Genomic DNA, 24,701 nt, shown 5'->3' with positions numbered 1-24,701 from the left:
GGTAGTGCACACGTAGCCTACACCCATTTTTAGAGAAATGTAATCATTGAATATTGTAAGAGCTTTCATTGTCTGCTTATTTGCCCCCTTTATTTATCTTACGGTTCTGACAAGGTGTACAGGGAGAATACTGTAAGAACGGCACATGTTCTGAATTCTGTCACTGTACATTTCAAAAGTGCTGAACAAATAGTTAAATTGACAACATCCCTCCTAGCTCGCTCATTAATGTCTTAATCATAATTACAGATTGCCTCTCATCAGCTCGTCATCCCCTTATGCCATAATTTGTACATTGTCAGTAGAAACCACATTTGTTTAAGCAAGGCAGCCATATCAGCATTGTTTTTATTAAAAGACAGTAAATGAGGCTTAATGAACCACCTCGCTGTCAGACAAGGCTGATAGCCAGGTGTAGCAGTGGTAAGGATTCACTCCATGGTGCTGAAAAGAAAGCTCTGCTGTTGGGACAGCTTTATGTCGGCCCTAACAGTTTGTGGGCACTGTTTGTCACAGCTACAGTGCAATTAATATTTTGTTTAGTGGGGAGTTTGCCCCACCAATCGCACTGCCCCTGGCACAATCCCTAGACGATAGACTGGGGGGTCTTTCCCCAGGGAAGTTTTTTCTGTCCATAGAATGCACAAACATTTTATAATTTTGGTGAAGAAAATCCTGCTAGCTCTCCAGGAGGGTTGGCCACCCCAGATCTATGTTTCCCAAGTGATTGAAAATACTCGTTAAAACAATTCATTTCTCAAACCATTCTTCAAAATATCTAATGAACATCAATATTCAGGTGGTTTTATGCCTACGGGTCGAAGATGCCGGTCATACTCTCTACACAGACAAAATATGTGTATTATGAGTTGTGAGTCCCTCTACCATCTCTCTCTAGCATGTGCACAATACTAAAATCATATTTCATTCCCGAACCATTTGATATCCAATGCTTATTTGTATGACTTATTCAAAACTGTCCGTGACAGGCTGTATAATTACATAGCCTCAGATAATTCATTTACAAAGACACGAGTAGGCAAAAGAGATTTCCAATATGTGATTACACTGGCAGAACTGGGAGGAAGTGGAATAATAGAATAAGTTTGGGGAATAACAGTTGCGTTCTTGCTGACAAGCACAGTGATTACCCTACATTTTAGCCTATTGTTAATGAGAAGTGTTCCTCTGATCAGACTAAATAAAGTATACTAACCAAAAATATAAACGCAACATGCAACAATTTTACTGAGTTTTACAGTTCATATAAGGAAATCAGTCAATTGAAATAAATCCATTAGACCCTAACATATGGATTTCACATGACTGAGCAGGGGCGTAGCCATGGGTGGTCCACCCCCACCCACGGAATGAGATCCAACCAATCAGAATGAGTTTTTCCCCACAAAGAGGGCTTCATTACATACAAAAATGCTCACCAAGGTGCACCTGTGTAATGATGATGCTGTTTAATCAGCTTCTTGATATGCCATAACTGTCAGGTGGATGGATTATATTGACAAAGGAGAATGTAAACAACAGGGATGTAAACAAATCTGTGCACAACATTTGAGAGAAATAAGCTTTTTGTGCGTATGGAACATTTTCTAGGATATTTTACTTCAGTGCATGGACCAACACTGCATTTATATTTTTGTTCAGTATACCGTGGCAAGAAAAAGTATGTGAACCCTTTGGAATTACCTGGATTTCTGCATAAATTAGTATTCAAATTTGATCTGATCTTCACAAAGATAGATAAACAGTCTGCCTAATCTAATAACACACAAATGATTGTATTTTTCTTGTCTATATTGAATACATAAGTTAACCATTCACAGTGTAGGTTGTAAAATGTATGTGAACCCCTAGGCTAATGACTTCTCCAAAAGCTAATTGGAGTCAGGAGTCAGCTAACCTGGAGTCCAATCAATGAGATGAGATTGGAGTTGTTGGTTAGAGCTGCCTTGCCCTATAAAAAAACTCACAAAATTGCCTGATGTGAACCTTGCCTCAAACAAGAGGTCGCAGAAGATCTAAGATTGAAAATTGTTGACTTGCATAAAGCTGGAAAGGGTTACAAAAGTATCTCGAAAAGCCTTGATGTTCATCAGTCCACAGTAAGACACATTGTCTATAAATGGAGAAAGTTCAGCGCTGTTGCTACTCTCCCTAGGAGTGGCCGTCCTGCAAAGATGACTGCAAGAGCACAACGCAGAATGCCCAATGAGGTTAAGAAGAATCCTAGAGTGTCAGCTAAAGACTTACAGAAATCTCTGGAACATGCTAACATCTCTGTTGACGAGTCTACGATACATAAAACACTAAACAAGAATGGTGTTCATGGGAGGACACCACGGAAGAAGCCACTGCTGTCCAAAAAAAAAACATTGTTGCAAGTCTGAAGTTTGCAAAAGTGCCACCACAGTGTTACTTGCAAAATATTCTGTGGACATATGAAACTACAGTTGGGTTGTTTGGAAGGAAAACACAACACTGTGGAGAAAAAAGGCACAGCACAACAACATCAAAACCTCATCCAAACTGTAAAGTATGGTGGAGGGAGCATCATGGTTTGGGACTGCTTGGCGGTCTCAGGGTCTGGACAGCTTGCTATCATCAACGGAAAAATAAATTCCCAAGTTTATCAAGACATTTTTCAGGAGAATGTTAGGCTGTCTGCCAATTGAAGCTCAACAGAAGATGGGTGATGCAACAGGACAACGACCTAAAACACAGAAGTAAATCAACAACAGAATGGCTTCAACAGAACGCCTTCTGGCCCAGTCAGTCCTGACCTCAACCGGATTGAGATGCTGTGGCATGACCTCGAGAGAGCACTTCAAACCAGACATCCCAAGAATATTGCTGAACTGAAACAATTTTTGTAAAAAGGAATGGTCCAAAATTCCTCCTGACCGTTGTGCAGGTCTGATCCGCAACTACAGAAAACTTTTGGTTGAGGTTATTGCCTCCAAAGGAGGGTCTAGTAGTTATTAAATCCAAGGGTTCACATACTTTCCCCACCCTGCACTGTGACTGTTTACACGGTGTGTTCAAAAAAGACAAATGTATAATAATTTGTGTGCTATTAGTTTAAGCAGACAGTTGTGTCTATTGTTGTGACCTCGATGAAGATCAGATCAAATTTGATGAGCAATTTATGTAGAAATCCAGGTATTTCTAAAGGGTTCACATACTTCTCCTTGCCACTGTATATGGCTGTAGTCCAGTGCCCACTTGTAACACAGCCACCTGGTGCAGGCAGTCAATGGTTCAGCATATATGGCTGTAGTCCAGTGCCCACTTGTAACACAGCCACCTGGTGCAGGCAGTCAATGGTTCAGCATATATGGCTGTAGTCCAGTGCCCACTTGTAACACAGCCACCTGGTGCAGGCAGTCAGTCAATGGCTCAGTGTTCCATAGCTGTTCACCTGTTTCTGCATCAAGCCTGGACAATGTTCCATCTGTTCTTTTTGTATGTTTTATGGTGTGTGTGTGTGTGGGTGCAGCACAGCAGCATATCATGGATTTCATCTTCAATTTCCTATTTGTGTGTGCATTTATTTATTGAATTCTAATTCCAGGTTTGGTCCTCCATATGCAGTTACCCATGACCACTTACTGGGAACGGAAGTTGGGTAGAGAGGAGGGGAGCAGGACGGCCTTTTCTACAGGGTTTTACTAAGGTACAGCCCAGTGATTATGGAGAACTACAATGAGGGGAAGTAGTTGTAATGAGTAACAAGGTGGTGATATAGGATGATCATTTAATAAAATGACAGAACTAATTGTAAGATAGGTGACAGCTGCTACTGATGTGACAGCGTGCACTAAACCAGAGAATGCAGATATAGAGAATGTTATTGAATTGGGGCTGGAAGAACACTGTAGTTCACTTAAAACAGAGTTTACACGTATACAAAATGCACTCATCAGGAGTCAACTGTATATCATTACTCTCAAAATGTTCAAACAATATCCTGAGTGAGCAGCATTAGGTCAAAATGAATGAGAAATTGTAACATGGGTGACTTCTGACAGCTGCTTGGGATTGATGGGACAGCGTGCACTAAAACCAGAGAATGCAGTTATAGAGAATGTTATTGAATTGGGGCTGGAAGAACACTGTAGTTCACTTAAAACAGAGTTTAACTTATACAAAATGCACTCATCAGGAGTCAACTGTATATCATTTATTAGCAGTATTAGGACAATCTATGATAAATACTCTTGAGGAGATATTTTTTATGTATCAATAACATCAGACTGACCATTCTCTCATCAAAACAAACAATCAGGAATTTCAGTTAAAACATCAAGAGACTTTGAACAGGGGACCTGTGAGTTTCCTCCACTTCTTTCCTCCAACAGGTTTTAGGTAGTCTAGTGGTAAAGAGAGGCAAGACCGTAGTCTAGTGGTTAAGAGAGGCAGGACCGCAGTCTAGTGGTTAAGAGAGGCAGGACCGTAGTCTAGTGGTTAAGAGAGGCAGGACCGCAAGCAGAGGGGTCCAATCCCAGTGGACAAGTGAGTGGTTGCTGGTATCAAATCCTAGATGCCATACCTGCTGTTCTGCCCTTGAGCAAGGCACTTAACCCCCCACAACTGCTTCACAGGCTCTTTAGTATGGCAGCTCCAACCTCTATATACACGGTACATTCGGAAAATATTCAATTTATTTTCCACATTGTTACTTTACAGCCATATTCTAAGATTACATTTGTTTTTTCTCATCAATATACACTCAATACCCTAAAATGAAAAAGCAAAAACTGATTTTTTTAGAAATTGTAGCAAAATCATGACAAATAAACTGAAATATCACATCTACATAAGTATTCAGACCCTTTACTCAGTACTTTGTTGAAGCACCTTTGGCAGCGATTAGAGCCTCGAGTCTTCTTGGGTATGATGCTACAAGCTTGGCACACCTGTATTTGGGGAGTTTCTCCCATTCTTCTCTGCAGATCCTCTCAAGCTCTGTCAGGTTGGATGGGGAGCATCGCTGCACAGATATTTTCAGGTCTCTCCAGAGATGTTGGATCGGGTTCAAGTCTGGGCTCTGGCTGGGCCACTCAAGGACATTCAGAGACTTGTCCCGAAGCCACTCCTGCATTGTCTTGGCTGTGTGCTTAGGGTCTTTGTCCTTCGCCCCAGTCTGAGGTCCTGAGCAGGTTTTCATCAAGGATCTCTGTATTTTTCTCCATTCATCTTTTCCTTGATCGTGACTAGTCTCCCAGTCCCTGCCGCTGAAAAACATCCCCACAGCATGATGCTGCCACCACCATGCTTCACCGTAGGGATGGTGCCAGGTTTCCTCCAGACATGATGCTGCCACCACCAAGCTTCACTGTAGGGATGGTGCCAGGTTTCCTCTAGACGTGCCGCTTGATATTCAGGCCAAAGATTTCGATCTTGGTTTCATCAGACCAGAGAATCTTGTTTCTCCTGGTCAGAGTCCTTTAGGTACCTTTTGGCAAACTCCAAGTGGGCTGTCATGTGCCTTTTACTGAGCAGTAGCTTCCGTCTGGATGCTCTACCATAAAGGCCTAATTGGTGGAGTGCTGCAGAGATGGTTCTCCTTCTGGAAGGTTCTCCCATCTCCACATAGGAACTCTGGAGCTCTGTCAGAGTTACCATCGGGTTCTTGGTCACCTCCCTGAACAAGGTCCTTCTCTCCGATTGCTCAGTTTGGCCGGGCAGCCAGCTCTAGGAAGAGTCTTGGTGGTTCCAACCTTCTTCCATTTAAGAATGATTGAGAACACTGTGTTCTTGGGGACCTTCAATGCTGCAGAATGTTTTTGGTACCCTTCCCCAGATCTGTGCCTCGACACAATCCTGTCTCGGAGCTGTACGGACAATTCCTTCAAACTCATGTTTCTTGGTTTTTGCTCTGACATGCACTGTCATCTGTGGGACCTTATATAGACAGGTGTGTGGCTTTCCAGATCATATCCAATCATTTGAGTTTACAGGTGGACTCCAATCAAGTTGTAGAAACATCAAGGATTATCAATGGAAACAGGATGTACCTGAATAGTTAAGTAAAGAAGGTTACATTTTTTAATACATTTGCAAACATTTCTGAAGACTTGTTTTTGCTTTGTCTGAAATTGCTAATTGAGTGACTGTCAGTGACAAACAAACTGCTGATGCACAAACACATGTCTAAATTGGACCTGGTTTATTCTACTATTCTGTATCTTAATAGTAAGTTGAGACCCAAACTGAGCTCCTGAGATATTGTCAAACCACGTCAAGAGGCAGTCAATGAACTGTAGCTGGAGATGGACTTGACCTCCAGGCAGGCAACCAGAGCCATGTCGTCTGCATATTTGATGAGGGCCATATCACTGTTGCTTCCTAAGAGATTTGTCAACATCCTGCCTTTTTATTCACTTACCTGACCTTTTTTAAAACTAGGCAAGTCAGTTAAAAACAAATTCTTACTTACAATGACGGCCTACACCGGCCACTCCCGGACAACGCTGGGCCAATTGTGCGCCGCCCTATGGGACTCCCAATCACGGCCGGTTGTGATACAGCCTGACAGACAATCTATTTGTCCTAATGTCCTTTCTTCTTTCAGTTTCTGTCCTGTTTCTTTCCTTTGTGGACTTTATCCACATGCCTCAGCAGATTCGTCTTCTGAGTGAATCTTTTACCACAGACTGAGCAGCCATGGTGTTTCTCTCCTGTGTGAATTAGTTTGTGCCTCCTTAGGTCCCCTTTCTGATTGAAGCTTTTCCCACAGTCACAACAGCTAAATGCTTTCTCTCCTGTGTGAGTCACTTTGTGCATGGTTAGGTGCCCCTTCCGATTGAAGCTTTTCCCACAGTCACCACAGGTAAATGGTTTCTCTCCTGTGTGAGTCAGATTGTGCATGGTTAGGTGCCCCTTCCGATTGAAGCTTTTCCCACAGTCATCACAGCTAAATGGTTTCTCTCCTGTGTGAATCAGTTTGTGCATGGTTAGGTGCCCCTTTCGATTGAAGCTTTTCCCGCAATCAACACAGCTAAATGGTTTCTCTCCTGTGTGAGTCACTTTGTGCATGTTTAGGTGCCCCATCCGATTGAAGCTTTTCCCACAGTCACCACAGCTAAATGGTTTCTCTCCTGTGTGAGTCAGTTTATGTTCAGTTAGGCTCATCTTCCGATTGAAGCTTTTCCCACAGTCACTGCAGCTAAATGGTTTCTCTCCTGTGTGAATTCTCATGTGATTGGACAGAGCTCCTTTTTGTTTGAAGGTCATTCCACAAACAGGGCAGACACAGGGTTTCCCACTGTGACAGAGTCGGACATGGGCCTTCAGTTTACAGGTGGAGTTGAAACTTTTCTTGCAGAACCGACATTCACTGGGTCTGTTCTTGGTGAGAGTCACATGTCTCTTCAGGTCAGCTTTTTTAGCAAATGTTTCACCACAGTCACGGCAGTGGTGAGTTCTTCTAGATGTGGTGCTGGGTTTGGAACAGTGTTTTTCAAATGGTGGACTGGGATCCAATGGTGGACTACTGTCAAGTTCTACTGTGTAGCTGCTTACGGCTGAGCTGCGTCTGGAGGCATTATTTTGATTATCTGGAGGGTCACAGGGAATGTTGAGACCCTTAATGTGGTTCACAGTGACAAAAGGTTTGAGATCCACTGGTTTAGAGTCTCTCTCTCTGTTCTCCACAGTCTGGGTTTGGGGAAGAGTCAAGGACCAAAGTGGGTCCTCCAGATCACATTCACTTTTCACACAGGAAGGAGTGAATATGAACTTCATGATATCAGGCTCTAGACCTTGAAGCTGCTCTTCCTCCTGACTGGTCCTGACTTCCTCCTGTTCCTCTTTAATCTGTTTGGTCTCTGGGTTCTTCTGTCCCAGACTGGGGCTCCACTCCTGCTCACAGTGCTGCTGCTCAGGGGGAACCTCCTCTTCAGAGACAGAGAGCTGCAGGGATTCTGGAGGGAAGGAGAGAAGGAGCAGAGGTTACCTATACAGCCTGGATTCAGAGGTTACCCAGCTATACTGCCTGGATACAGAGGTTACCCTGCTATACAACCTGGATACAGAGGATACCCTGCTATACAGTCTGGATACAGAGGTTACCCTGCTATACAACCTGGATACAGAGGTTACCTATACAGCCTGGTTACAGAGGTTACCCTGCTATACAGCCTGGATACAGAGGTTACCCTGCTATACAGCCTGGATACAGAGGTTACCCTGCTATACAGCCTGGATACAGAGGTTACCCAGCTATACAGCCTGGATACAGAGGTTACCCAGCTATACAGCCTGGATACAGAGGTTACCCAGCTATACAGCCTGGATACAGAGGTTACCCAGCTATACAGCCTGGATACAGAGGTTACCCTGCTAGAACAGCCTGGATACAGAGGTTACCCTGCTATACAGCCTGGATACAGAGGTTACCCTGCTAGAACAGCCTGGATACAGAGGTTACCTACCTATATTGAGTTTTTCAAATATATTTTAGCGTGATATGTAAAATGCCTGTATCGCAAGAATCGAGGTTCTGTTGTAATGTTGTAACGTTTTGCAAATGCAGCATCTCACCGTCTCTTCTCTGTCAGCCCAATCATGTCCCAATTGCATGACACGACGTGCACAGAGGTTATCCACCAATCACAACCCGAAACAGCCTTTCACAAATTGTAACCAGGCCGGAGAAGTGGAGCGATAAAATCATCCCCCAAAAGGGCAGCAATGTTTTTTCAGTAATATGGAAGAGGTTCGGGTTTAAGAGGTCTGATGTTCAGCAAACGAATGTCCTGTGTAAAAATGTGTCGAAAGACGACGAGCAGCAGCACAACCAACCCCTTCAACTGAAACACGCGGTGGAATGGGAGGAATGCGGGAATAACGTCTGCTAAAAGACGAACTACCATCACCGCATCCCTTTCAAATGTTATCTCTTATGACAAGAACGGTTTGAGTTGGAAGGAGATAACGCATGCAGTGACCTATTACTACGCGAAAGATGTCTTTACAGCAGAAAAGACAGGCTTTAAAAAGCTGCTAGGTAACACAGTTGACCACAAATATCAGCTGCCAAGCCGCAAGTATTTCACTGAAGAAGCCCTGCCGTGATTATACACTGCTACCCGCGAAAGAGTGACAGAGAAGCTGGCTAGTGTTTCTTATTTTTCCACCTCAGCCGATCTATGGTCGAGCAGAACGTCAGAAACTCTGTACCTAAGTTTGACAGTCCACTACATAAATGACTACTGGAAATTGCAAAATGTCTGCCTCCAGACGTCTTACTTCCCTGATGATCCTACGGGTGAAGTAATAGCCCCGGGTCTCAAAGACTCTCTGGCATCGTGGAAGATGAGCCTGACAGCGGGAGCAACATGATAAAAGCATTGCGCTTGAACAACTGGACCAGCCTGCAGTGCTTTGGTCACAGGCTTCACCTCGCCATCGGTATGTGTGACATCGGATAATTAAAGTGCATTCAAAATAGTGATGTTCAGGCCAGCTGTAGGCTAATGTGTTAGTAGTTGTGTCGTTCTGCCAATCCAATAGCAAAGAATCACAGGCTGTTTTAATTATAACAACAAATTAACACATTCAACCAAATGATTATATATAAACTACATATTCAAACAGCAAGTGGTCAAACATTCCTAAACAATAGAATAAACGAGTGGGTGTGTTCATTTGTTTTGCACAAATAGGCCGTGAGCGCTAATTTTTTATTTTAAGAAAATTCAATAAAGAATGTCTTGACCTTTTTTATTTGTTTGGAGAGAAAAAAAGAAGTCGACATTTATTGTGAATCACCCAAACCTCTGAAAAAAATGTAGATATTTTTAGGCCATATCACCCAGCTCTACTTGATACCCTGCAGCTGTTAGGACTGAATGAGGATGTATTGTATGTTGAGGTCCCTGGTAAAAAACCTCTGTATCCAGGCCGTTAGGACTGAATGAGGATGTATTGTATGTTGAGGTCCCTGGTAAAAACCTCTGTATCCAGGCCGTTAGGACTGAATGAGGATGTATTGTATGTTGAGGTCCCTGGTAAAAACGTCAGCGTTCAGACACTCTAGGTCTGGAAAAGAGGTTGTGTTAGGGACGTGGTCACATGACATGTGATTTCCATCCTACGCTGTGTTTGTGACAACATGTACCTGGGCCAGACATCCAGATGCTTGAAACAGAGCTGAAGCAAGGATGAAAATAACCTTGTTGCTTGTCTCTTTGTCCGGTGCTCTAACAGCGTGTCTTCTCTTCAATTCCAAAAGGAAGTGTCTCCAAGAGGAGGAGACAACCCTTCTGGATATAGACTTTACGCCTCCAACAATCATCAAGTTTCCAGACGACACAGCGGTGGTGGGCCTGATTACCAACAATGACAAGACGGACTACAGGGAGGAGGTGAGGCCCTGGCAGAGTGGTGTCAGGAAAATAACCTTCCCTCAACGTCAACAAAACAAAGCTGATCGTGGACTTTAGGAAACAGCAGAGGGAGCCCCAATCCACATCGACAGGACAGCAGTGGAGAAGGTGGAAAGCTTCAAGTTGCTCTGCATACACACCACTGACAAACTGAAATGGTCCACCCACACAGACAGTGTGGTGAAGAAGGCACAACGGGGGGCTTGGCCCCTAAGACCCTCAGAAACTTTGACAGATGTACAATTGAGAGCATCCTGTCAGGCTGTATCACCGCCTGGTACGGCAACTGCACCGCCCGCAACTGCAGGGCTCTCCAGAGGGTGAAGCGGTATGCCAAACACATCCCCGGGGGCACAATGCCTGCCCTCCAGGACACCTACAGCACCCGATGTCCCAGGAAGATGATCAAGGACAACAACCACCCGAGCGAGCCACTGCCTGTTCTCCCCGCTATCATCCAGAAGGCGAGGTCAGTACAGGTGCATCAAAGCTGGGACCGAGACACTGAAAAACAGCTTCTATCTCAAGGCCATCAGACTGTTAAATAGCCATCACTACCCAGCTACAACCCAATTATTTAAAAACTATATATAAATAACATCCCTTTATCAGGACCCTGTCTTTCAAAGGTAATTCGTAAAAATCCAAATTACAGATCTTCATTGTAAAGGGTTTAAACACCGTTTCCCAATGAACCATGAACAATTAATGAACATGCACCTGTGGAACGGTCGTTAAGACACTAACAGCTTACAGACGGTAGGCAATTAAGGTCACAGTTATGCAAACTTAGGACACTAAAGAGGCCTTTCTACGGACTCTGAAAAACACCAAAATAAAGATGCCCTGGGTCCCTGCTCATCTGTGTGAACGTGCCTTAGGCATGCTGAAAGGAGGCATGAGGACTACAGATGTGGCCAGGGCAATAAATTGCAATGTTTGTACTGTGAGACGCCTAAGACAGCACTACAGGGAGACAGGACGGACAGCTGATCGTCCTAGCAACCACTCATCATAATATTTATATATTTCTTAATTCCATTCTTTTACTTTTTAGATTTGTGAATTGTTAGATATTACTGCACAGTTGGAGCTCGGAACACAAGCATTTCAATACACTCACAGTAACATCTGCTAAATGTGGATGCGACAAATACAATGTGATTTGAAGTACAGTGAGATCCTTGATGAAAACCTGCTCCAGAGCGCTCAGGACCTCAGAAAGGGGGCGAAGGTTTTAACATGACTAAAACCCTAAGCACACAGCCAAGACAACGCAGGAGTGGCTTCGGGACAAGTCTCTGAATGTCCTTGAGTGGCCCAGCCAGAGCCCGGACTTGAACCCGATCTAACATCTCTGGAGAGACCTAAAAATAGCTGTGCAGCAAAGCTCCCCATCCAACCAGACAGAGCTTGAGAGGATCTGCAGAGAAGAATGGGAGAAACTCCCCAAATACAAGTGTGACAAGCTTGTAGTGTCATACCCAAGACTCGAGGCTGTAATTGCTGCCAAAGGTGCTTCAACAAAGTACTGAGTAAAGGGTCTGAATACTTATGTAAATGAGATATGCAAAAGCAAATCTAAAAACATCTTTCTAATTTGTCATTATGGGGTATTGTGATGTCATTATGGGGTATTGTGAAGTCATTATGGGGTATTGTGAAGTCATTATGGGGTATTGTAGTCATTATGGGGTATTGTGATGTCATTATGGGGTATTGTGAAGTCATTATGGGGTATTGTGAAGTCATTATGGGGTATTGTGATGTCATTATGGGGTATTGTGTGTAGATTGATGAGGAAAAAACTATTTAATCCACTTTAGAATAAGGCTCTAACGTAACAAAATGTGGAAAAAGTCAAGCGGTCTGAATATTTCCTGAAAGCACTGAGGTGTTGTGTGTTTACCTCATCTTTCTTTTTGTTGCAGATTGTCGTCTGTATTGTTCTGTCTGAGATGATGGGTTCCTGATACAAACACCTCATTTTGTATTTGTAGAATTACATCTATATGTTCTGTTCTGTCTAATATGACACCGAGTGGCCCTTTGGGTGAGTTTAGATTACACAGGTGTCTGTAATTATCTCTGGCTGCTAAGGCTGCCCAAGTCTAATCTCTTTCCCATTAACTGACCAATCAGATCAGCACTGAAAATTATCTGCAGTGAAAAGATATATGATTGGTGGAGGGGACAGAATTGGTCTGCCTGTATAAACGCAGCCTTAGTGGCCTCATCTGTCCCACTGTTTGGGGAGATTTGCTCTGATGAAGGTTGAACGACCGAAAGATAAAATGTAAGAAATGCGCATCTGTTTATTTTTTTTCTGTTTCTAAAAAGTCAGTAAATTCTAGAACCTATTTTCAAACTTTCAAATAACTTCCTGGTTTTCGTGACACAGACATGTTTTTATCCATGTACAGCTAGCTGTCAGTACGTCTACATACGAACCTAGTAGATCTACATACGAACCCATTCTACAAAGTTTAATCTCCGGTGTGATCCGCAGCAGTCTCCGTAGCAGATCATTCTCTTCCTGGTACTCCGCTACTGCTTTCGCAAATGCCCCAGAAATCTCCACAGCAGCAAACGCCGTTAAACGCTCATTTAAAAAATCTTGAAATGACTGTAGTTTAGACATTTTCAGGAGAGTTGGGTGTTCAGCAAGTATGGGATCTTGACGTGGGTCCTCCAGATCACATTCACTTTTCACAATAGGAGGAGTAAATATGAACTCTATGATATCAGGCTCCACCCCTTGAAGCTGCTCTTCCTCCTGACTGGTCCTGACTTCCTCCTGTTCCTCTTTAATCTGTTTGGTCTCTGGGTCCTTCTGTCCCAGACTGGGGCTCCACTCCTGCTCACAGTGCTGCTGCTCAGGGGGAACCTCCTCTTCAGAGACAGAGGGCTGCAGGGATTCTGGAGGGAAGGAGAGGAGGAGCAGAGGTTACCCAGCTATACAGCCTGGATACAGAGGTTACCACAGTCCCCAAATCCAGAACAAATTCAAGAAAGCGATCAGCATTATAAAGAGGCATTGTTGCATTGAACTCCGTTCCATCGCAAATTTCTCAAGTGAACAGCAAACCTGTTTTAGAAACAGAAAGCAACACCTCACAACGTGTCTCTCCCCTACTTGACCTAGATATTTTGTGTGTATGTATCGATATATTGATGTAGGCTACGTGTGCCTTTAAAAAAAATGTTTTCTGTAGTTCTGTCCTTGAGCTGTTCTTGTCTATTAATGTTCTGGAAGTTATGTTTCACTTGGACCCCAGGCTTTTGCAACAGCTAATGGGAATCCTATTAAAATACCAGGTTACCACAGTATAAGTCATAACCATAAAATGGTCAAACAGGGAAATGGTTCTAAACGTTTTTCAACTATTTCCCATATGGGATTTTGTGTAGGCTTACCCTTTACAATGACTTAAAATAAGGAGTCTAACCCTTTACAATGACTTAAAATAAGGAGTCTCACCCTTTACAATGACTTAAAATAAGGAGGCCTACCCTTTACAATTACTTAAAATAAGGAGGCCTACCCTTTACAATGACTTAAAATAAGGAGGCTTACGTGACGTTTTGATAACCGTGTAAATCTCTCTAGGACAAGGTGACTTTTATTCATATATTCGCCTATATTTACTTCCCCAAAATGAAATCCTAATTAGCTGCTAATGTGGCTATCAAAAAGAACTACAAATGCCATGATGATCTGCATGAGACTGCCGAATCGAGGCAAAGGTAAAAATCTCTGGATTTACTATCTAATGTTGTCTAAAATGTAGTACTGAAAACATTGGAAACATTTCCTTAAATTGAACATTCTGTGAACTGTCTTGTGCAAATGTTTAATTGACAAAATACCTGTTACCAAATATGATGAGCAGGCGCTGCAGGGATTTGTAGTTTCCATGATATCTACTTAGCATTTTCGAATCAGAGTAAATAAAGCCAAAAATCAGTGGAAGGGAGGGGGCATCGTCCACAGCAAATTTCATTTTCATTTTTTTCCCCCATTTAAAAAAAAAAAAGTTATCCTTCTTAGATATAACTATACTAAATATATTGACGTCACCAAATAATTGATTAAAACACACAGTTTTGCAATGAAGGTCTACAGTAGCCTCAGCAGTACTCTGTAGGGTAGCACCAAGATGTAGCCAGAGGACAGCTAGCTTCCATCCTCCTCTGGGTATATTGACTTCAATACAAAACCTAGGAGGCTCATGGTTCTCATCCCCCTTTTCTATAGACTTACACAGTAATTATGACAACTTTGAGACGACATCCTCCAACCTATCAGAGCTCTTGCAGCATGAACTGACATGTTGTCCACACAATCATAGGATCAGAGAATTAAACTAGTACTAAAAGCATAAGCTACAGCTAGCTAGCACTGCACTGCATAACATGCATGTGGTGAGTAGTTGACTTAGAGAGAAAGACAATAGTTGATCACTTTTGAATGAATTAATTTCTTAAATGAAGAGCGAGAGAAAGCTATAATTCATTTTTTTAACACTTTCACTTACTTAGCTAGCGAATGCAGCTAGCTAGTTTAGCCTACTCAAACAAAAATTGATGCTATGTTAGCTAGTGAATGCAGCTAGCTAGGTTAGCCTACTCAAACAGAAATGGATGCTATGTTAGCTAGCGAATGCAGCTAGCTAGTTTAGCCTACTCCAACAAAAATTGATGCTATGCAGCTAGCCTACTCAAATAAAAATGGATGCTATGTTAGCTGTTGGTTTACTGTACTCAAACAAAAATGGATGCTATGTTAGCTAGCGAATGCAGCTAGCTAGTTTAGCCTACTCAAACAAAAATGGATGCTATGTTAGCTAGCGAATGCAGCTAGCTAGTTTAGCCTACCCAAACAGAAATGGATGCTATGTTAGCTAGTGAATGCAGCTAGACTACTCAAATAAAAATGGATGCTATGTTAGCTGTCGGTTTACTGTACTCAAACAAAAATGGATGCTATGTTAGCTAGCGAATGCAGCTAGCTAGTTTAGCCTACTCAAACAGAAATGGATGCTATGTTAGCTAGCGAATGCAGCTAGCTAGTTTAGCCTACTCAATCAAAAATGGATGCTATGTTAGCTAGCAAATGCAGCTAGCCTACTCAAATAAAAATGGATGCTATGTTAGCTGTCGGTTTACTGTACTCAAACAAAAATGGATGCTATGTTAGCTAGCGAATGCAGCTAGCTAGTTTAGCCTACTCAAACAGAAATGGATGCTATGTTAGCTAGCGAATGCAGCTAGCTAGTTTAGCCTACTCAAACAAAAATTGATGCTATGTTAGCTAGTGAATGCAGCTAGCTAGTTTAGCCTACTCAAACAGAAATGGATACTATGTTAGCTAGCGAATGCAGCTAGCTAGTTTAGCCTACTCCAACAAAAATTGATGCTATGCAGCTAGCCTACTCAAATAAAAATGGATGCTATGTTCGCTGTCGGTTTACTGTACTCAAACAAAAATGGATGCTATGTTAGCTAGCGAATGCAGCTAGCTAGTTTAGCCTACTCAAACAAAAATGGATGCCATGTTAGCTAGCTGGATATGGCGATCCAACTGTTGGATTAGTAATTACACCCTAGATCAGTTAGATGCAGGCAAGAGTCTGCATGGCAGTATTAAATGTGTCGCTGTCTGTCACCTAAAATGTTTCTCAACCTGTGCATGCATCTATGTTTTAAACTTTCATTCATATGCTAGGTTGTAGCAACCTCATGATGGCTATAGGGAAAATGTGAATATCATGTAGTAACCTAAACCTATCAATGTTACATTGAGCTGGGCGAATGGAATATGAATGACAGTCATCAAATATGCTAATAGAAATAAGGCCGTGCTCATAAAAAAACAGCACCGACCGCCACCGAAGAAAATGTTGCTAAAAGTCACCTTGTCTGAGAGATATGTACATGGTTATCAAACCGTCACACCGAGGTAAGCCAACATGAAACACAGTCCAAATGTTGTGTTCTAAAATCCCCTATGGGAAAAATGAATGGTAGGAAAACGATTGGAACCCTGTATAAGCGCTAGGTTTTATGGTTATTATTACACCCCCACTGTGGGACTCTATACAGGCTTTAGACATCAGGGTTTGGGTCAATTATTTGAATTTAAGACAGTAAATTCAAGACTAGGTTAACTATAATGCCAATTCAATAATTAAAAACTAGAATCCATTTTCAATTACTTCTCAGTAATTGAAGAGAAGCTATAATTTTTTTATTTATAAATTAAAATCACTTGGTTTTTATGACAATGTTTTTATCCATGCACGGTAGGTCTAAAAACAACTTCTTAAACGTGTATGAAGTGGTGATCAGTTAACAGTTTATCAATAAAGTAGAACTATAGCTAGCTATCAGTATCTACATACGAACCTATTCTAGATAGTTGTATCTCTGGTGTCCTCCGCAGCAGTCTCCGTAGCCGATCATTCTCCTCCTGGTACTCTCCTACCGTTTTCTCAACTGCCCCGAAAATATCCACAGCAGCCGCGGATAAACGCTCATTTAAAAACACACACAACATCTGTAGTTTAGACATTTTAATAAGATTAGAGATGGGTAGCCTATTTAGTTTAGTAAGTATGTCTTTCTTTACTGCACACAAGGAACAATAAAAACTCGTTACCAATCCTACTTCCGTGTTCTAGTCAAGGAATCTTGGGACGTTCTAGTTGGTGACGAACCCAGAAACACAACAGCGCCGCCAGCTGAATGGGAATTTACTGTGCAAGGCAGCCCAGTAGTAAAGGAGAACGACGACTCCATGTAGACAAATAGTGGTTATCATAAGTATAGGATGATCTGGGAGAATCTATTCTTCCTCAGGAGTCAACAGTTCATTATTACTCCATACAAAATTAAATCAACATGATGAATGAGCAGCATTAGGTCAGAATTTATGAGAAATACTCTTGGATAAATGCAAGGATACCTTTTCTGGAATTGTTTTACATTTCATGTATCAATTACATCAGCCTGACCTAAATCAAATGACCAGATATTGCTGTTTCTAATGAAGGGAAAAATTCAACAGACTTTGAACAGCAGAACTGTGAATTTCCTACAATACTCTGTAAGGTTTGATCATTATGTCATCATTCAAATCAAATCAAACTTTATTTACATATTTTACAACTTTAAGTCCATGGTACAGTATATGTATTTATCTGAGACCCACAATATGAATGGTCTGGGGTTACTTTCCTTTCCTAAGAGTGTTGTTAACATTGTCTTTTTATTCTTCTGACTGAAGGCGTTATTTCTGTGGTCTGTTTTTCTCTCTTTGTGGATATTATCTATACCGTATGCTCAGGGTTGGGTGGGTTCCTTTCTAAATGTAATCCGTTACAGTTACTAGTTACCTGTCCAAAATTGTAATCAGTAGTGTAACTTTTGGATTACCCAAACTCAATAACGTAATCTGATTACATTTATTCGAGTTGAAAAAGAAAATGCTTCCCTCATGGAATGACATGCTTTGAGCACTACTGAAAAGTGCTATTTACATGTGAAAAATGATGTGTTGCATTTGCTATAGGCCTATTGTTTTCCTGTTTGTAGTGGACACTATGATATCTTGAAAATATGCAGCTGTTTATATGCAGCTGTTTCCCACAGGGAGGTCCGGGGCTGGCATGGTTACACATGGTCTGCCTGTTCTGAGGCCGGTTGCACTCATTGCCATAATCTCTAAAAACAACGTTGGAGGCAGCTTAACTTTTAATTATCTGGCAAAATTTGAGACATCTGTGGCATTGTTTTTGTGTGACAAAACTGCATATTTTAAAGTGGCCTTTTTGTCCCTGGCATAAGGTGCACCTGTGTAATGATCGTGCTGTTTTATTCAGCTTCTTGATATGCCACACCTGTCAGGTGGGTGGATTATATTGACAAAGGAGAAATGCTCACTAACAGGGATGTAACAGGGAGAAATAAGCTTTTTGTGCATATGGAACATTTGTGATATTTTATTTCAGTGCATGAAACAACACTGCATTTATATTTTTGTTCAGTATATATGGCTGTGGTCCAGTGCCTTATTTTCTACAATACTGCCCATCAACAGGCGGTAGGTAGCCTAGCGTTTAAGAGGCAAACGGAGGGTTCCAATCCCAAGAAGTGAGTGGTTGCTGCTATCAAATCCGAGATGCCATACCTGCTGTCCTGCCCTTAACCCCCCACAACAACTGTTTCACAGGAGTCATAGTATGGCAGCCCCCTGCTCCAACCTCCTATATACATTCAGAAATTATTCAGAACCCTCGTCTTTTCCACATTGTTACGTTACAGCCTTGTTCTAAAATGAATTAAATCCTTTTTTCCCCTCATCAATCTACACGCAATAACCCATAATGACATCACAATACCACATAATGACATCACAATACCCCATAGTGACATCACAATACCCCATAATAAAAAAAGCAAAAACAGTTTTTTTAGACATTTTAGCGAATTGATTACAAATAAATGGAAATATCACATTTACATAAGTATTCAGTATACTCAGTACTTTGTTGAAGCACCTTTGAGTCTTCTTGGATATATAGGTACAAGCTTTGCACACCTGTATTTGGGGAGTTTCTCCCATTCTTCTCTGCAGATCCTCTCAAGCTCTGTCAGGTTGGATGGGGAGCGTCGCTGCACAGATATTTTCAGGTCTCTCTAGAGATGTTCGATCGGGTTCAAGTCCGGGCTCTGGCTGGGCCACTCAAGGACATTTAGAGACTTGTCCCGAAGCCACTCCCTGCGTTATCTTGGCTGAGTGCTTAGGGTCGTTGTCCTGTTGGAAGGTGAACCTTCGCCCCAGTCTGAGATTGTGAGCGTTCTGGATTAAGTTTTCATTAAGGATCTCTCTGTATTTTGCTCCGTTCATCTTTCCCTTGATCCCAGTCCCTGCCTCTGAAAAACATCCCCACAGCATGATGCTGCCACCACCATGCTTCACCGTAGCGATGGTTCCAGGTTTCCTCCAGACGTGACGCTTGACATTCATGCCAAAGAGTTCAATATCTGTTTCATCAGACCACAGAATCTTGTTTCTCATGGTTTGAGAGTCCTTTAGGTGCCTTTTGGCAAACTCCAAGCGGGCCGTTGTGTGCCTTTTACTGAGGAGTGGCTTCCATCTGGCCACTTTACCATAAAGGCCTGATTGGTGGAGTGCTGCAGAGATGGTTGTCCTTCTGGAAGGTTCTCCCATCTCCACAGAGGAACTCTGGAGCTCTGTCAGAGTGACCATCGGGTTCTTGGTCACCTCCTCAAGGTCCTTCTCCCCCGATTTCTCAGTCTGGCCAGGGGACCAGCTCTAGGAAGAGTCTTGGTGGTTCCAAACTTATTCCATTTAAGAATGATGGAGGCCACTGTGTTCTTGGGGACCTTCAATGCTGCTACTTGTTTTTGTACCCTTCCCAGATCTGTGCCTTGACACAATCCTGTCTCATTGCTCTATGGACAATTCCTTCGACCTCATGGCTTGGTTTTTGCTCTGACATGCACTGTCATCTGTGGGACCTTAAATAGACAGGTGTGTGCCTTTCCAAATCATGTCCAATCAATTGAATTTACCACAGGTGGACTCCAATCAAGTTGTAGTAACATCTCAAGGATGATCAATTGAAACAGGATGCACCTGAGCTCAATTTTGAGTCTCCTCATAGCAAAGGGTCTGAATACTTGCGTAAATACGGTATCTGTTTTTTATTTTTAATGAAATTGCAAAAATAATTATAATATTTAAGAAAAAAAATATATATATATATTTTTTTGCTTTGTCATTATGGGGTATCGTGTGTAGGGGAGATTGATAAGTAAAAAGTTAAGGGGTCTGAATAGTTTCTGAATGCATCTCTTTAGGAGGGGTTGACATGGAAGCAGGAGTTGAATTTGGAACTGTACAATTAGACAATAAAGGAATCTTAATCTGTAGTGTTTGATCATCATTCAAACCATATAAATGTGTTTTACAAAAGTAAATCCAAGGCCGGTTCCTGCCTTTTAGGGGCCCTGAGAGATTTGGGTGCCGTCCTCCTCGCGGTAGAACATTTGAGTACCCCTCTGATGGTGAAGAGAAATGTATGTTTTAAGAATTAATTTCCTGCAATTCTACACATTTTGTAATTTTTAATTTAACATTTATTTAAGGTTAGTCGGTTAAGAACAAATTCTTATTTGCAATTACTGGGGCGGCAGGGTAGCCTAGTGGTTAGAGCGTTGCACTAGTAACCGGAAGGTTGCGAGCTCAAACCCCTGAGCTGACAAGGTCCCTGAACAGGCAGTGAATCCACTGTTCCTAGGCCGTCATTGAAAATAAGAATCTGTTCTTAACTGACTTGCCTGGTTAAATAAAGGTAAAATTAAAAATTATGGCCTAGGAACAGTGGGTTAACTGCCTTGTCAGCTCAGGGATTCAATCTAGCAACCTTTTGGTTACTGGCCCAAAGCTACCTGCCACCCCCCTGCCGTAATGATTTATTCCATGTTAATATGGGCCCCTGGGCACATTCCCTGTCGGTATTCAGCAGTGATGACTACTAAGGTTAGAAAGACTAGACTAACTTCCAATCTAAAAACTGTTAGCTGACATCGCTAATAGTAAGTTGAGACCCAAACTGAGCTCCTGAGATATTGTCAAGAGGCAGTCAATGAACTGTAGCTGGAGATGGACTTGACCTCCAGGCAGGCAACCAGAGCCATGTCGTCTGCATATTTGATGAGGGCCATATCGCTGTTGCTTCCTAAGAGATTTATCCATATCCTGCCTTTTTATTCACTTACCTGACCAACAATCTATTTGTCCTAATGTTCTTTCCTCTTTCAGTTTCTGTCCTGTTTTTTTTCCTTTGTGGACTTTATCCACATGCCTCAGCAGATGAGACTTCTGAGTGAATCCTTTACCACAGACGGAGCAGCCATGTGGTTTCTCTCCTGTGTGAGTCAGTATATGCCTCCTTAGGTCCGCCTTCTGAATGAAACTTTTCCCACAGTCACCACACCTGTATGGTTTCTCTCCTGTGTGAGTCCGTATATGTTCAGTTAGGTGCCCCTTCTCATTGAAGCTTTGCCCACAGTCACCACATCGAAATGAATTATCTCTGGTGTGAGTTTGTATATGTGTGGTTAAGTTCCCCCTCTGATTGAAGGTTTTTCCACATTCTCCACAGCAAAATGAATTATCTCTGGTGTGAGTCCGTATATGCATGTTTAGGTTACCCCTTTGATTGAAGCTTTTCCCACAGTCACCACAGCTAAATGGTTTCTCTCCTGTGTGAGACAATATGTGTATCTTAAGGGACCCTTTATGCCTGAAGCTCCTCCCACAGTCACCACAGATAAATGGTTTCTCTCCTGTGTGAGTCCGTATATGCATGGTTAAGACCTCCTTGCGATTAAAGCTTTTCCCACAGTCTCCACAGCTAAATGGTTTCTCTCCTGTGTGAGTCAGTTTATGCATGGTTAGGTGCCGCTTGAGCCCAAAGCTTTTCCCGCATTCTCCACAGCTAAAAGGTTTCTCTCCTATGTGAGTCAGTTTATGAATGCTTAGATTCCCCTTCTGACTGAAGCTTTTCCCACAGTCACCACAGCTAAAAGGTTTCTCACCTGTGTGAGTCAGTTGATGCACGGAAAGGTGTCCCTTCTTATTGAAGCTTTTCCCACAGTCACCACAGCTGAATGGTTTCTCTCCTGTGTGAGTTCGTATATGATCCGTTAGTGTCTTCTTGAGACTGAAGCTTTTCCCACAGTCACCACAGCTAAATGGTTTCTCTCCTGTGTGAGTTAGTACATGTTCGGTTAGGTTCCCCTTCTGAGTGAAACTTTTCCCACAGTCACCACAGTTGAATGGTTTCTCTCCTGTGTGAATCCTTAAGTGCTTGGAAAGATAGCCTTTGTATTTGAAGGTCTTTCCACAAACAGGGCATGTGCAGTGTTTCCCACTGTGACAGCGTCGGACATGGGCCTTCAGTTTACAGGTGGAGTTGTAGCGTTTTATGCAGAATCTACATTCACTGGGTCTCTTCTTGGGGAGAGTCACATGTCTCTGCAGGTCAGCTTTCAAAGGAAACTTTGCACCACAGTCACGGCAGTGGTGAGTTCTTCTAGACGTGGTGCTGAGTGTGGAACAGTGTTTCTCCAATAGTGGGCTGGGATCCAATGGTGGGCTGCTGTCAAGTCCTACTGTGTCGCTGCTTACGGCTGTACTGTGGCTTGAGGTATTGCTGTCATTATCTGGAAGGTCAAGACCATTTAAGTGGGTCACATTGACAAAAGATTTGAGATCCACTGGTTTAGAGTCTCCCTCTCTGTTCTCCACAGTCTGGGTTTGGGGAAGAGTCAAGGACCAAAGTGGGTCCTCTTGATCACATTCACTTTTCACACCTGAAGGAGTGAAATTGAACTCTATGATATCAGGCTCCAGATCTTGAAGCTGCTCTTCTTCCTGACTGGTCCTGACTTCCTCCTGTTCCTCTTTAATCTGTTTGGTCTCTGGGTCCTCCTGTTCCAGACTGGGGCTCCACTCCTGCTCACAGTGCTGCTGCTCAGGGGGAACCTCCTCTTCAGAGACAGAGAGCTGCAGGGAGTCTGGAGGGAAGGAGAGGAGGAGCAGAGGTTATTTATAACAGAATTTGGAATCAATCATGAATTATAGATCTCTATGACATTCAATTTCATGTCTGATCAGAACAGGAATGAGGTGGATGTCCGGGTTAATGAGGGTTTAATGAGAAGAGATGTCCGGGTTAAGGAGTGTTCAATGAGAAGAGATGTCCGGGTTAAGGAGTGTTCAATGAGAAGAGATGTCCGGGTTAAGGAGGGTTCAATGAGAAGAGATGTCCGGGTTAAGGAGGGTTCAATGAGATGAGATGTCCGGGTTAATGAGGGTTTAATGGGAAGAGATGTCCGGGTTAAGGAGGGTTCAATGAGATGAGATGTCCGGGTTAATGAGGGTTTAATGGGAAGAGATGCACAGGTTAAGGGGGGTTTAATTGAAGGAAACGGCTAACATCGCTAGCCAGCGTGCTAACTGCCCATTCATTCTTAATACAAATGTTAACGCTAACGGGAGTATGTGAGCTAGCTAACGCTTTAGATCCACTATAAGTGTCGCGTTACAATGCCAGCAACATCGCGTTCTAACCAGCGACACAGAGCGTGTTGTTTTGAGAACGAGGGGAAAAACTTTGCTATTCTAATTCCCTCTACTGTACCATAATCATCCGTTATGTGTCAGTACAATAGCTTTGGTCCAGTTTTTAGCAAGTACTCTTATATTGTTGCTAGTGGTTGTACTTAATCAGGGTTCACGAACTGGCAGCCCACTGTGTCGAATTTGGTGGTTTTATTTGACCCCCCCCCCCCCAGTTTTTTGTGTAAATGATTTGTTGGACATTGAAGACTGTAAAAACACCAGGAAATCAGCTCCAAGTGATTCAAATCTGTTCCCAAGTATTTCCAACTCATAACAGAAAGACAGGTGATCATATACAAATGTAAACAAAGTCTGAAATGATTACGTTTTAAGTCAAATCTGTTTGGGGTTATTATTTGCAATTATGTTCCGGCTCCCATCTGCTCAAGAAAAATATCAGCCCGCGGATTAATATAGTTGATGATCCCTGTACTAAATAATCCTCTAATTACACGTTTCTTTTGTTTACATTGTGAACATTGTCAACGTAACCTAGAGTTTCTACTAGTTAGTATCTTCTTGACTTCCATCAAGTTTAGTAAAATAGTATGCAGTAGATGGCTTGACAGAAATGGCAGCAGAAGGTGAATGTTGAACTTTTTGCTAAATACATATCCAGATGATGCTGCGTAACATTTTGTGCAATGACACTGTGTGATTGAGACATAAGCCATGTACTTCGAAACGGTGTGCTCCAGCTTGTATCACTTTATCAGAAGCACGTGATCAATGACGTCTGAAGCTTCGTTTCATCGAACAACCACGTGATTGGTTTGGTGGAAGAAAAAAAAGGCTACGCAGCGAACACCTTACGGGTACGTCATAGATAATAATTTGGCTGCACAGGCCTCCCGAGTGGCACAGTGGTCCAAGACACTGCAGTGGTAGCTGTGTCACCAGAGATCCTGGTTCAAGTCCAGGCTCTATCGCAGCAGACCGCGACCGGGACATCCATGGGGTGGTGCACAATTGGCCGAGCATCACCCGGGTTAGGGAAGGGTTTGGCCGGCAGGGATGTCCTTGTACCATCGCGCACTAGTGACTCCTGTGGCGGGCCGGGCGCAGTGCACGCT

General features: G+C 42.6%; 2 protein-coding genes across 3 annotated transcripts in view; both read right to left on the bottom strand.

The window, feature by feature from the left end:
• The window catches only part of LOC135511240 (uncharacterized), a 41,342-nt gene extending 22,373 nt beyond the window's left edge, over positions 1 to 18,969 (bottom strand). The window contains exons 1-3 of the mRNA XM_064932864.1: positions 16,818 to 18,969; positions 12,861 to 13,328; positions 6,592 to 7,943 (exon numbers count right to left, since the gene is read on the bottom strand). Coding sequence (XP_064788936.1) covers positions 6,592 to 7,943; positions 12,861 to 13,328; positions 16,818 to 16,983 — 1,986 coding nt within the window. The 5' untranslated portion in view covers positions 16,984 to 18,969. The remainder of the gene's footprint in view (positions 1 to 6,591; positions 7,944 to 12,860; positions 13,329 to 16,817) is intronic.
• A 61-nt stretch (positions 18,970 to 19,030) lies between these two features.
• The window catches only part of LOC135510246 (oocyte zinc finger protein XlCOF6-like), an 84,426-nt gene continuing 78,755 nt past the window's right edge, over positions 19,031 to 24,701 (bottom strand). For both annotated transcript variants that reach the window (XM_064931045.1, XM_064931046.1), the window contains exon 3: positions 19,031 to 23,021. In XM_064931045.1, coding sequence (XP_064787117.1) covers positions 21,211 to 23,021 — 1,811 coding nt within the window. In that variant the 3' untranslated portion in view covers positions 19,031 to 21,210. The remainder of the gene's footprint in view (positions 23,022 to 24,701) is intronic.

Source organism: Oncorhynchus masou, chromosome 23, assembly GCF_036934945.1.
Source record: "Oncorhynchus masou masou isolate Uvic2021 chromosome 23, UVic_Omas_1.1, whole genome shotgun sequence".
In the NCBI taxonomy this organism is placed as follows: domain Eukaryota; kingdom Metazoa; phylum Chordata; class Actinopteri; order Salmoniformes; family Salmonidae; genus Oncorhynchus; species Oncorhynchus masou.
The sequence above is the reverse complement of the archived record's forward strand: the minus strand, read 5'-3'. Positions and strand labels throughout refer to the sequence as shown.